The sequence below is a fragment of the Mesoplodon densirostris genome, chromosome 1 (genome assembly GCF_025265405.1).
Source record: "Mesoplodon densirostris isolate mMesDen1 chromosome 1, mMesDen1 primary haplotype, whole genome shotgun sequence".
NCBI classification, from domain to species: Eukaryota; Metazoa; Chordata; class Mammalia; order Artiodactyla; family Ziphiidae; genus Mesoplodon; species Mesoplodon densirostris.
This window is the reverse complement of record NC_082661.1, coordinates 70,734,032-70,747,787: the sequence shown is the minus strand read 5'-3', so window position 1 is coordinate 70,747,787 and position 13,756 is coordinate 70,734,032. Positions and strand designations below refer to the sequence as shown.

Genomic DNA, 13,756 nt, shown 5'->3' with positions numbered 1-13,756 from the left:
GGAAGAGGGTGGTCGTGATCGGGCTGGAGAGGCACAGGGACTGGTCTGACCTTTTGTGCATGAGAGCCTGCCTGGGCTGGCCCCGTGTGTGTGCTTTGCCTGCACCATCTCCTTTGGTCCTGGTGCCCTGATGATGTCCAGGGTACAGATGAGCAAGTCGAGGGCTAGAGAGGAGCTTGTCTCATAGCTAGCTGAAGCCCACGCCTCCTACCCATCCAGAAGGCATCCAGACAGCAGTGAGCGGCCCCTGGGGTGGTGGGCAGCAGTGCGGCCCATTGTTTTCAAAGCTGGCTCTGGCTTCTGGGTGGAGGGAGGGATTGCAGGGAGGAGGCTGAGCTAAGGCAGGGCTGCGGGATGCAGAGCAGGGAGCCGATGCCCTGCCCCCCAGCTCAGTCATCCAGCCCCCCTGGGAGTCCTGCATGCGTGGACCCACCTGACAGTCTTCCCTCCCACCCTTTCAGGCTAAGCTGGCTTCCCTGGTCCAGAAGTGTCGGGAGAGGAACCACCTGATCACACACCTGCTCCAGGAGCTGCACAGACACGGGGTGGAGAACCACCAGCTCTCCAAGACGGCAAGCAACATGGTGAATGACGCGGCGCTGGCTGAGTACGCGGCCACCTTCTTGGCTCCGGGGGTCCCACAGGTAGATTCCCACAGACAGCCCTGCCCTCTTCCTGTTGAGGCTGTGAGCTCAGCAACCTACCCTCCACCTGCCTGACCTGCCCTGTGTCAATTCAGCATCAAACAAGCACCGTGGCGTTTATTTCACTAGATGGATCTTTCACGTGTGCCTCAAGACCTTAGCACTTACTGCCTCCTCTGGCGGATTTTTTTTGTCTGTCCTGTAGCCCTCCCATCCGTCCTTCAGGGCACAGTTCAGGTGTGACCTTGCCCAGGAGTCTGCTCTAAATTCCATGGGCCACAGGATTAGCCACACGCCCCTCCGTCCTTCATTGCATGTGGATATGACTGACATGGGACATTCGAGGGATTTGCCCCCTCCTGTTAGGGGAGTTTTGTCAGCGTTTCTCTGTTGAAACCAGAGCTGCTTCATATCCATTTCTGTCCCCCTAGTGCCTGGCACAGAAAAGCTGCTCAGGGAGTATTTGTTGAATGAATGAAGTAATGAAGTAAATGAATGAGCATCTCCTCTCCTAATGGTCTACAGAAGAGGGAGGAAACAGGCTCAGAGAGGTTGGAAGTCTCTCTTGAGGTCACACAGCTACCAGGTAGTGCAGATGGTGATGGATACCAGTTCTGACCCAGGTCTAGTAAACATGCTCCCGGGTCTCTGCCTGGCTCTCAACAGTGGTACCTGGGTGTCTGTGTGCATGCAGCACCCTCGGGTGCTCAGCTGAGTCTGCCCATGCGCGTGCACGCACACACATGCATGCACACACACACGCAAGTGCGCACACATACTCAGGCACACAGTCCCATTCCTGGGGACCAGCCAGCTGTGCCCCCACTAGACTAGCTCAGCTCCTGATGATGTGAGGGTGAAATGCAGCTGCTGCTGTGCACGCAGCCAGCCCTGTTTTCCAGGGTCCCTCCTGGGATCTGCCCTCGGGGGGGGCCTGCTTTTGGCAGTGTAGCCCCAGGCCTGAATCACCTTCCTCAGCCTTCCCAGCCCAGCCTCTGCAGGCCAACCCTCTCTGTCCCTTCCTTCCCCCACAGCCTTCAGGGTTTTAGATGTCCTCTCGTCCAAATTGCCACACAGCGGACATGGACAGCAGGAGGCCAAGGGGCCTGCTCAGGGCCATGGAGACTTGGTTCAGAGCCAGAATTTGAATCCAGAGCCCCAGACTCCCAGTCCAGTGCTCATCCCTTTGCCCAAGGGTTTCAAGCCTCTTCAGTGGCAGAATAAGAATGGGGAGAGAGGTCAGCATCTTGTCAAGGGACCGGGCACAGTCCCTGTGTCCAGAGTTCCAGGGAAGATGTTGGATGCAGCAGGTGTCACCTGGGAGGGAGGCTGGATGTGTGCTGAGAAAGCATCATTGCAGTGAGGGCCCCACCCTCCAAGGGCTGCTCTTGGTCTGGCAGGCTCTGAAATTAGACCCGATTTGTTCACTGGGATTGAACAGGCTGACTCACATTGACCAAATTCACAGAGACTGAGGTATAAACCTGAACACTAACTTAATAATTTCCCATGAGAGATCCAACTATGTGCAGGATGAAATATTGGACGGATGAAAAAATAATCAGCATATTCTCTCCCTATAGTGGAGTTATCTAGAAAGTCAAGTTCATTCATTCATTTGTTCATTTGTAAGTCAATATATATTTATAGTCAGAAGGTTATTCAGTGAGAACAGAGGGTGTTAATGGTGTCATCAGCCTGATGCATTAGTTTTCTGTAAGGATGTGCTCCGCATGCCTCCCCTGGGGCCAGGGTGTCTCCCCACTCAAACCTTTTGAAAGGCTATGGGCAATCATAAGCTTCTACTTCCTCCTTTTAAGGTAACTTTGAATCTGCTGTGACCCATTTTGCATTATTTTGCAGTTCACCTCACCAAGAACACCCCCATTTTCATGATCTGGGGGGCGGCTCACTGTTCCCTCCACAAACCACAAAAGCCTAGCTCTGCCATTTTATTCCACAAATATTTATTGAGCACCTATTGCCACAAGTCAGGCATGGTGCTTGGGGTTGGGGAGAAATGGTGAACCAAACAGGCCAAAACGTGCATGCAGTCAAGGAGAGAAATAATCATAAATTATAGCAAGTGTCAGGAAGGAAGGGCTTAGACAGAGACTGTGTGTGTGTCTTTGGAAAAGACCTTAATTTCTCTGAGCCTCAGTTTGCTCATCTGTAAAATGGGAATATTATGACCTACTTGGCAGAATGGACATGAAGACAGACGGAGATCATGAAACACCTTGTGCAGGAATGTCCCATGAGTTAGGAACCTGGTCCTTGGGTGGGCAGTTGCCAAGGGGGCGGGTTCTGGCACCCAGGAGCCCTGGCTTCAAATCTTAGCTCTGCCGCCGTCTAGCTCTGTGGCCTTAGGAGGGGACACTGACATGTATCACTTGCTGTGGGGGCTTTATATAACTGACTCAGGTAGTCCTTCCGCGGGGGAGGTGCTATTATTATCCCCCTTTCCAGACTGGAAAACTGAGGCTCCAAGGGGTTACAAGTCGTGCCCAAAGACACACATCTATAGCAGCTTTCTAGCTCAGCTTTTTGTGTGTTAAATCGTTTGCCTGAGCAGAGCTGGGATTTGAACCTGGCTGTGGGATTCTGTGCACTGAAGCTGCGACCCCTATGCGAAGGGGGGTGTGTTGGGTGTCTTGCAGGGCTGTGGGGCATGTGGGCAGCAGCACGGTCTCTGGCACATACAGACTAGGCCTTCAGTGAGTCTGTTCCTCTTGTCGCTGGAAGGCCAATCCTCAGTGTGCAGATATAAGGCAGTGGGAAAAAAAAAAACCCTGTGATGTGTTTAAGAAGCAAAGAGGGCTCCAGGCTGGCTGGAGTGAGGGATCCCAAGTGGAGGAGTTCCGAGAGGCTGGATGGGAGGTCACAGACACCTGACTGCCCACAGGGGTGTTTGCATTTGGTTCTTCAGTGAATGGGGAGCTGCTGAAGGGGTGGAACAGGATCGATGTGCTTCGGGAAGAGGAACCCTGCAGGCCTGTGGGCTGGACTGAGCTGCCGAGTCCCAGGCAGGCCATGCACATGGCAACCAGTTGGCTCTGGCCGGGAACACCCAAGGCCCAGGCAGCCGAGCAGAGCTCAGGGGGCACAGAGACCCTGGTAGCTGCGGTGGCAGCTCCTCCTGCTGGCAGCTGGGCAGGACACGGGTGCTGATTCTCGTTTCAGAGAACACAGATGGAATTCCTGATGGGGACATTGGGCTTAGGCTCAGAGCCCAGGAGGGCTGCCTGGCTGGCTGGGATGGGGCGGGGCACTCATGGGCTTGGAGAGGGGATGTGCCAGAGCAGAGAAGCAGGGGAGTCCCAGAAGCACTGAGGCTGGCGTACTTGGGCCCCGGGAAGCTCATGTGCACTGGCCCCTGCCCTTGGGAGGGAGCCCACACTAATCACAGACACCTGAGAGAGGACGGGGTGTGGGCTATGGCGGTGGGGGGAGCCCACCCGGACAGGCTGCCGTTCATTTATTCACTGGAAGCGGTGATGACGGCTGAGACTCACAGAGCCTCCCCTGAGCCAGCACTTTCTGTGGTTCACTCACTTCATCCTCCCAACATCCCACTTTGTCAAGGAGGAGGCTGAGGCCCAGAGTGGTCAGAGAGCTGGTCAAGGTCACAAGCAGGGGTGGCGGGCTGGGGGTTCAGAGCCGGGGTCCGTCTGAGCTCCTACCCTTTCAGGAAGAGGGTGCTCACCCCACAGCGGTGGCTCAGGGTCGTTCACCACCTCCCATTGACTTCCTTTTCTTGCCCTGGTTGGGTGGGAGATAGAAATTGAGCCTCAGTCGGCTCAGCATCTGTGTCCTTTCTTCGGGGCTGCATCTAAGTATCTTAGTCTGTTGGGGCTAATTTAACAAAAATACCACAGACTGGGCAGCTTAAACAGCAAACATTCATTTCTCACAGTTCTGGAGACTGAAAGCTGGGGATCAAGGTGCTGCACGGTGGTGGGGGCTCTCTTCCTGGGGAGCAGACGGCCACCTTCTCACTGTGTCCTCACATGGTGGACAGAGAGGCCAGCTCTCTCACATCTCTTCTTATAAGGGCACCGATTCCATCCTGAGGACTCTGTCTTCATGACCTGATAGCCTCCCCAAGACCCCATCTCCAAATACCCACTGAGGGACCAGGACAGGTGCATGGGTGGATGGGGGCTACCCGGCCCTCAGAGCTGCCATCTCCCTGAGCTGGTGTATTGTCCATCCCTTAGAATGTCGGCTGCCACTGTCCACAGGTTGGCCTTGCATCCACCCTGGTGTCCTTCCTCTAGCTCTGCTGGTTCTCTTCAGTTCGGGCATTGGTCCTGAAGCAAGAGGATTCCATGAGGCTAGCTTGGCCAGCTCTCCTACTGTCTTCCATCTGGGAACATGGGGTCTTGCCACCTCCCTGGCTTTAGCTGAGATGGGAGCATGGGGAGGGCGGATTCCTTCCATTCTTGGACTCCTAAATGGAAACGGGGAGTTCTCAGTTCCGCCCCATCCCCCAAACTGGCTTGACTGGGCAAGGCTCAGGGCACCCTCTCAGGGCCTCTTAGGTTCCTCCCCCGCTCCCCAGTCCCAGGACACTTATTTTTTCTGGATTTCACCAGGACCTAGGCTATTGACATTCCCAAGCCAAGAATGAGACACCTTCTTTGTTGCTTGTACTCAGGTGTCATCCCCTTCTTGGAGGCAGATGCCCGGGTGCCAGGGGGAAGTGGTTCAGGGGTGCCCTCCTGCCCATGCTTGCAGGGTCCAGCCTGGGGTCAGCTCAACAAATGGAAGGTCCATCAGAGACCTGGATGGGTTCGCCCTGCCTGACTCCCTGCAGGTCCTGGGACGTGAGGATTATTGCCCTCTCTTCAGACACCTGGCAGATAAAGACACCCCAGATCCTGAAGAATTGCCACTCTGTGACAGTCCTCTGTGCCAAGCCACTCCGGTGCTCGTCCTTCACCTCCCGAAGCCTCCTGCTCTCTTAGACCTTGGTAGCAAGGGGCGGGGGTTGCTGACTTCTTGTAAGGCTCTGTGAGGGTTGAACAAGATCCCACCTGAAATTCCCCTCACAGTGCTGTCACATAAAGACACTCACAGAGGATGTAGGGTCCCTTCAAGCAGAACCAAAGTATTGCTCCACTGGGGGAGGTCAGGGGACTGGTGTACTAACACCTGAGGGTCATGGAGACCCCAGCCTCAGAGAGATGCAAGCCACCTGGCAAGGAGGCTGCTAATTCCACTTCCTCCTGCCCTGCTTTTTCCTCTTTTTTTCCATGTCCTGGAAACATCTTGCTCTCCTCTGGGCATTGGTCAACAAGATCTATATATGGGCCTTTGGAAATGGAATCTCATCTTGAAAGAAGCAGTGAGACTGAGAGTCCTAAACTCCCTTAATTCATTAAATCAACAACCCCGAGCCTGGGCCCCCAAGGATCCAGGCAATTATTTTCTCTTCATGTCCTACCTTTTATGAAGTTGAGAATATTCCCCCAAAAGTTTACCTGGGGAGAGAGGTGGGGGAGTGGAGTGGGTAGGGTGAGCCTTTATCCATCTGCTACTGTATGTGGAACATTTAGTAGACGTTCATTCTTTTTTTTTAAATTTTTTTAAAATTTATTCATTTATTTGGCCACACTGGGTCTGCGTTGCTGCGCACGGGCTTTCTCTAGTTGCAGAGAGTGGGGGCTACTCTTCATTGCGGTGCACGGGCTTCTCTTGTTGCAGAGCATGGGCTCTAGGCACGTGGGCTTCAGTAATTGTGGCACGCGGACTCAGTAGTTGTGGCTCGCGGACTCTAGAGCGCAGGCTCAGTAGCTGTGGCGCAAGGGCTTAGTTGCTCCGCAGCATGTGGAATCTTCTCGGACCAGGGCTTGAACCCGTGTCCCCTGCATTGGCAGGCGGATCCTTAACCACTGCACTACCAGGGAAGCCCTAGACGTTCATTCTTATTTCACTCTGACAAAACCCTGCAAGGACCATATTAGTGGCTCCACTCTGCAGATGGAGAGGACAGGGCTCAGAGAGTTCAACTGACTTGGCCGAGACCATGGAGCCCGTAAGCAGCAGAGCCAGGATTCAACCTGAGGCTGCCTGGCTCCAAGCCTCTCCAGGCCTATGGGATAGATGAGGAGCAAGAAGCAGGGGAAAGGTCTATAGATCTCTGATCAGGTACTGAATGCAGTGCCTCCAGAAGGAGGTCAGTGCCTGTGAGACTATTCTGTGGACACAGAAGTCAATGAAACCTCAGTATCACTTTGAAGAAGTCTGTGTCTGGTAAGACTAGCTCCAAACCCAAATGTGAACAAAAGCATTCACTTGAAACCCAGCAGTGAGCAGAGAGAAGGAGACTTATTTGGGAATATAATCCCTGGAGAAGGAAGCACACAAAATAGGCCTTGAAGGATTAAAAAAGAAGAGTTCTACTAGCTGGAAGGATGGAGTGAAGGCCCTCTAGGCTGGGAGACCTGCATGAGCAAAGGCACTGGGGTGTGAAGGGTCATGGTACTCAAAGACACACAGTTTTAGGGGATATAAGTGAAGTGCTCTCAGAGCAGAGTTACCATTGCCGCTTCACCTCTTCCTGTGTGCATGTGGGGTCCAGGAGGACAAATAGTCCACCAGGGGGTGGTGCAGGGACTCAGGTCCAGCCCGACCTGGTTTCCTGGGTGACTGAGTCAGGAGTCCCCGGTGCAGCTCAGCAATCAGCTCTCACAAGGTGTCGAAGGGACTTCCACACAGAGAGAGTATTTCTCCTGGAGACTCTGCCATCCGGCTGCCCTCATTTTCCCCCTTTTAACAGCTTTTAAAATGCAGTCATCAGTTTCCCTTTGGAGATTCAATTTGAGTAAAGGAAGTGGAAGCTTTTCCTTGCAACTGTATCCCTGGGAGGAAATCCTGGACCCCTCTGAGGTTTGTAGGCAGAGGAGGGGGGGAGGTCCTGCCTGTATTTTCGCACACACAGGGAGGAGTGGATCTGGCCATAGAATGCACTTTCTGCAGTGGTGAGGGGGCTGATTTTTCCAGTTGCAGTTGTCTGTAGAAGGCTTTTCCAGCTGTGTCATGAAGAATAACTGCTGAGATGTCTTTTCTTGCAGACAAGCCATCACCTGGACATCGAGTCTGAGAAGACAACAGTTGTAAGAGGTCAGTGTGATTTTCAGATAGGAATAGTCTGCATGCTCAGACACAGTCCACACCAACAGGACAATCTGACAGGTGGGCAAGGGTGGGGAAAAGCCCACGGTCAAGTGCAGACGACTAAAGGAAACCCGACCCCACTATCTTGCACTCTCTTCCCTACTGACTCTGCCTTTTCATTTCACTACTTAAGGAGAATGCATTAGAAAAATACTGCCACTGCCAAAATGGCCAAATTCTGCAACCCTCTAGTTTCAGTCCTGGAAATTCATCCTAAGTAAATAATTCTATATGTGGAAAATCTCAATGGACAGGCATATTCATGCCAGGGTATTTATAACAGTGAAAAACTGTGGGGAAAAACTCCAGTATTGTTAATTAACCCATATTCGCTGAGTATGAAGTACTAGTCACTAAAATGATGCTGATAAGTACCATGTGATAACATGGGAATTAGGACATCCTACTAAGTTAAAAAAGGATACAAAATGGAATGTATCGGATGACTACAATGATACAACTCTATGTGAACATCTGTGAATGATTGGCAACTTAGGCTAGAAGATAAACTAAAATACCAACAGTGGTTACTTAGATGGTAACATGGGTGGGGTTTTGTTGTTCTATTATTCTTATTGTTAAAAAGAAAATTAAGATGCTATCTGGCCAGAGAGAATTTCCCTGGGCCTTGTTTTACAAGTGCAGTGTACTATCAGCACTGGGGGAGGGGGGTTCCTAAGGGTTTGTTTAGGGTTACTTTGTTTTCAGGTGCTCAATATAAAAGTGAAGAAAGTATGGATAGAGTTACCTTTAGGCAGCTGAGCTGCTCCTGATAACTGCTCGCTTAGTGATTCTTATTACTAGATTCTGTTCTTACAGCTGTGTGATCTTGGATGAGTTAATTAACCTCTCTGAGCCCCAGACTCTTATCTTTTTTTTTTTTTTGTGGTTCGTGGGCCTCTCACTGTTGTGGCCTCTCCCGTTGCGGAGCACAGGCTCCGGACGTGCAGGCTCAGCGGCCATGGCTCACGGGCCCAGCCGCTCCGCGGCATGTGGGATCTTCCCGGACCGGGGCACGAACCCAGGTTCTCTGCATTGGCAGGCGGACTCTCAACCACTGCGCCACCAGGGAAGCCCAGACTCTTATCTTTAAAAGGAGGATAACATGATCATTTTTAGAAGTGTTAGTGCCTGACACACTGAAGGGCGCCAACAAACAAGTTTTTAGCTGGTCAGGATGGGCCTGCCCTTCTGTACCTTTGTCTTCTATCCCTAAAGTCTGAGTTGGCATCTGTTTTCACAGTTGGAGGCGCATAAATTCTAGCTGGTCCTGCTTCTGCCACTAGTTTATGCAAGTGTCGTCCTTTCTCTGGGCTCGGTTCCTCACCTTTAAAAGAAGGAAATGTACTAGATTAATTTAGTTACTGATTCATTCAGCATATCTAGAAGGCTGCCATGTGCCAGATCCCTGATAGGTGTTGTAGGGCTTACAAAAATGAGTCAGCTTCAAAGGTGGTGGTCCTTGTGCTGAAGGAGCTTACAGCCTGGTAGTGGACAATGAAGCAGGCAGGCAATTTTCTAGGATATCCCAAGACCATGGCAGTACCATCAGAGGGCTGTGAATGTGGCACTCAGAGTTCAAATGCACCCAAGAGGGCCTCTGTTGTGGGGTGAAGGGATCTGGGAATGAAAGACAATGAAAAGGCTCAGAGACTTGTTGATTTTTTTTAAGGTTATTTTATGACATATAGGGGTTTTCTTAATTTATTCATTTATTTATTCATTTTTGGCTGCGTTGGGTCTTCGTTGCTACGTGCGGACTTTCTCTAGTTGTGGTGAGCAGGGGCTACTCTTCGTTGTGGTGCTCAGGCTTCTCATTGTCGTGGCTTCTCTTTGTGGCAGAGCATGGGCTCTAGGCACGCAGGCTTCAGTAGTTGTGGCATGCAGGCTCAGTAGTTGTGGCTTGCAGGCTCTAGAGCACAGGCTCAGTAGTTGTGGTGCATGGGCTTAGTTGCTCTGGGACATGTGGGATCTTCCCAGACCAGGGCTTGAACCCGTGTCCCCTGCACTGGCAGGCGGATTCTTAATCACTGCGCCACCAGGGAAGTCCGACTTGTTGATTTTTAGAATAGACTTCTGAACTGAGGCTTGACTGAGAACATTCTCTTCTAGCTCAGAAATACCTCCTGAATCCTGAAATGGACAGTGTCCTCCAAAGACCTTTGCATTCAGAGTCCTGGCCTATTCCAGAGGCTGAGTGGCCAGCACAGACAGCTCAACTGGATTCTTTGAAGGTGAGAGGACATCAGTCACTTAATTTCTCAAATAAATGTTTTTATTGAAAGTATAACTCACATACAAAAAAGGGTACAACTCTTTTTATTATCTGTTTTTAAATTTTGTGTATTGGGTCATATCATGTGTTCTGTGTCTTGTTATTTTTCACTGAGTGCTAGACATCATGTGTGAAAATGTGAAGATGTAATTTGATAGTGTCTTCATCCAGACAGCACTTCCTTTGTTCCACACATCAGAACTGATTCAGAGATAATTTTAGTACTTATGAGATCTGTTTTATTTCTTGCTCACTCTTACTCTTAGGGCATAGCCTTTCATGGCTCCAAGCAAAAACCTGTAATGTTTATCAGTGTCCTTCCCCAGCCACTTCCCACTCCATGAGGCTGTCAAAATCTCTGCTTAGCTTTCTGTCTCTCAGCCACCACAATCACACACAGGCTTCACCTTCACTTGGAGGGAAATACAGCCTTCAATCTGGGCCAACTACTCTTGGCTTCTGTCCTATCTTGAATTTTAGTCTCACAAATCCTCACAGTCTTTGTAGCTCTCAGATGGTTTCAAATACATCTTTTGCTATATTTTGTCCAGCTTTCCTAGATGCTCTTACTGGAGGTTTGGTCCAAAATGTCCTAATCAGTCAGAGCCAGAGAAACACTCTGTTTTCCCAGAGAAAACCTATTTTACTTATGATATTTGGAGTCTGACAGGCCTGAATTCAAATCTCAGCTGTAATTCAGTGTGATGTTGGGTGGATAACTTACTTTCTCTGTGCTTAAATCTCCTCATCTGTAAAATGGGGATAATGCTGCCTACTGCTGATGTGAGGATAAAATCAGATAAGCAGAGCTGAATATGTCTCTGGAAAATAAGAGATGCTCAAAAAAAAAAAAGCGGCCATTACTTAGGAGGAAACTGATCTTATTCTTGACATTTTATTTCAACTTATTATTATTGTTGTTCTTCTTCCTTTTATTCCTGTGCCTTCTCTCTCGCCTTCATGCTTATATTAATTTTTTTTAATCTAACAAATGGAGCTAATATTTACCTCTCGGGGTCTTTGGGACAATTCAATGAAATCATGCACATAACATAATTACTGTACTGCCTGGCACAGGAGGTGTTCAATAAATGACAGCTGGTGTTATTGATTGACCTTAAACTTTTTTTTTCTAACTGGTGACTTTCATTTCGAATTACTTATCTGCAGGCTTATTATCTAGTGATGAGAACTTTCCAGCTTTGATCTTTTTCTAGGAAAATTACATCTGACTTTTGATCTTTGACCTACCTTATTACAAGCAGGTAGAAGGCATTTTAGGCAAAGGGAATGACACCTGCAAAGACAGAGGGGTGAGTGCTCCTGAAGCATTGGGGGATTGGTAAGCAATTAAATCAGGCTGCAGCATAAAGGAGAGAGGAGTCTAGGAGATCATAATGATGATGTTGATAAGAACAACAACGAGAAAGAAAACCCCTGCTTCCATTTCTTGAATGCTTACTATGTGCAATGCATCAGCTTTCCCAGTACTCACTATAGGCCCACAAAATAGATCTTGACATTCACTCCACTTCACCTGTGAGAAAAGGTGAGGCACAGAGAGGATAGATAGCCAGCCCCAGGTCACACAGCTAAAGAGCTGGGGTTCCAACACAGGCAGTCTGGCTCTAGAGCTGATGCTCTGGTCATTATGTGTCCAGAGAGTGCTGGGCCTTCACTGGGGGGATGAGAGTTGTCTCTCCTGCCCTCCTTGAGGTTACAATCTGGAGTTCAATGTGAGAAAAAAACCCTCCAATGTCTGCACTCGGTGATACTGGCCAGAAACTGATAGCAAAGCTTTTGAGGAAATAGTTGGAGCATAAATTGAATGAATGGATGAACCCAAGTGCATCTTAATACTCTTATGGTTCCAAGCTTCTCAAGTGTTCCTCAACCTTCTTCAGAGTTCTCACCACACTGTAGAATGCTGCTGGATAAAAACTCCTCCTTTATTGGACATAATTTCGAGGCCACAGGATACTTTTGTTTCTTTATAGCGAGATGACAGAATAGTCAACGTAAATGTCTTTGTTCGAGTGCTTTACACAGTACCCGGTCCACAGGAGGCCTTGTTGGGTGGATTTGGATGAAGAGTGAGGCGGTGGGAGGAGGCTGTTGGGCTCTTTCTCTAGAAGGTCATGCGGGCACCTCGTCCTTATCCCCAGCATTGCATTTTGCCCGCAGCCTTGGTTCTGTTCAGCTGTAACAGGCGTTGAGGAGCAGAGGCCTCTGCCCTAGGAAAAACAGATTGCAAGCCGTCTCTCTGGGCTGGCTTTTGGTAAGAGCTTCCCGTGGTGAAAATGAACTCTAAATGACACCAGGGCATTAGTGACCTAGAAGGAAAACGAGGTCATTTTTGAAGGGCAGTAACTAAATTTGTCACATGTCACAATTATTTTATGGTTGAGCATATAGGGAAAAAAAATACAAAAACAGGGGAGTAGGAGGTTGGCATCCAGTGGACATTGCTTTCCTTTTAATGGAAAGGTCATCATCTCTTGTCACCGTGACCAACAAAATTTACAGAGGACATGACTCTATGGAGATACCGTCAGTGATCGTCTTGTCAGGCCTTTAGATGACCTGGGCTTTGAGCCTTCCCTGCCCCAATGCCCACTGCCTCGTCTATAACTCAGTGCTGATGGCGTGTGCCTCACTGACATGTAATAGCAGCTGCCTGGCACAGGAAGTGCTCAATAAATGTTCGTTATTGTTGCCATCTCTTCCTCGGATAAACTGTGGGACCAAAGGGGCTTTTATAGACGTGTAGAAGTAGAGACCATTTCGTTGTGCTCTTGCCTCCAGCTTCCCTGGCCCTCCGGGCCGATGCCCGACCCTGGAATGTGCCAGGCTTCCATCGCTGTGGAACCAGGGCTCCCTGTACAACGTCTGCAAGAAAAAGGTGGAATGTCCTGGCCTGGCCTCCAAGCTGAGCACCTCCTGCCATCCCCCGAGCTCCTGAGCCCCGCAAGGATCCTGGCTTTGCATCAAGAGCTTCGACAAAGCATCTGCAGCACTTCCCAGGTCAATAAATCACCGTTGGAGTTATAAATGGAATAGGACCACTCACTCTCTGGGGCCATTTCCTAGACTCCATAAATATTTGAAGCAGAACTTTCAGAGAACATCCTAAGAAATTGGTAGCAATCAAAACCCTCATTCAGTGGCAAGTGGCTTTGCCTGTGGCTTGGGAATCTGTGTTGATTGTCAGAGCTCAAGAGGAATACTGGACTTGTGAATTCTTAGGAGTCCAGCTTTGCAAATATCCAGGCAGCAAAGGGAATATTTTCTGTTCCAAAACCTACCGAGTGACCGGCCCAGTGGCTCTCCACTGGGTATGATCCCCCCATCCCGCAGGGCAAAATTTGACAACGTCTGGATAAATTATTTGCTGTCACAGCTGGGAAGCTGCCACTGGCATCTAGTGGGTAGAGGCCAGGGATGCTGCTAAACACCTACAGTGCACAGGACAGCCTTCGAGAACAAAGAATTGTCCAGCCCAAATGTCAGCAGTGCCAGGGTTGGGAGGCTCTGGCCTGACCTAATAGCTCCTAACATTGTCAGCTGCAGAGAACTGTTTTGTTATTTTCCTGCCTGGGGCCCTTCCCCATGTTTTAAAAGATTTTTGTCTACCAAAGGAGACTGTTTAAATAAT

At 49.8% G+C, this 13,756-nt stretch overlaps 1 protein-coding gene across 1 annotated transcript in view; it reads left to right on the top strand.

The window, feature by feature from the left end:
• C1H4orf50 (chromosome 1 C4orf50 homolog) overlaps positions 1-13,152 on the top strand; it is a 50,371-nt gene extending 37,219 nt beyond the window's left edge. The window contains exons 9-12 of the mRNA XM_060096143.1: positions 462-644; positions 7,724-7,772; positions 9,939-10,060; positions 12,907-13,152. Of these exons, the coding sequence (XP_059952126.1) occupies positions 462-644; positions 7,724-7,772; positions 9,939-10,060; positions 12,907-13,152 (600 nt within the window). The remainder of the gene's footprint in view (positions 1-461; positions 645-7,723; positions 7,773-9,938; positions 10,061-12,906) is intronic.
• Positions 13,153-13,756: the final 604 nt, after the last annotated feature.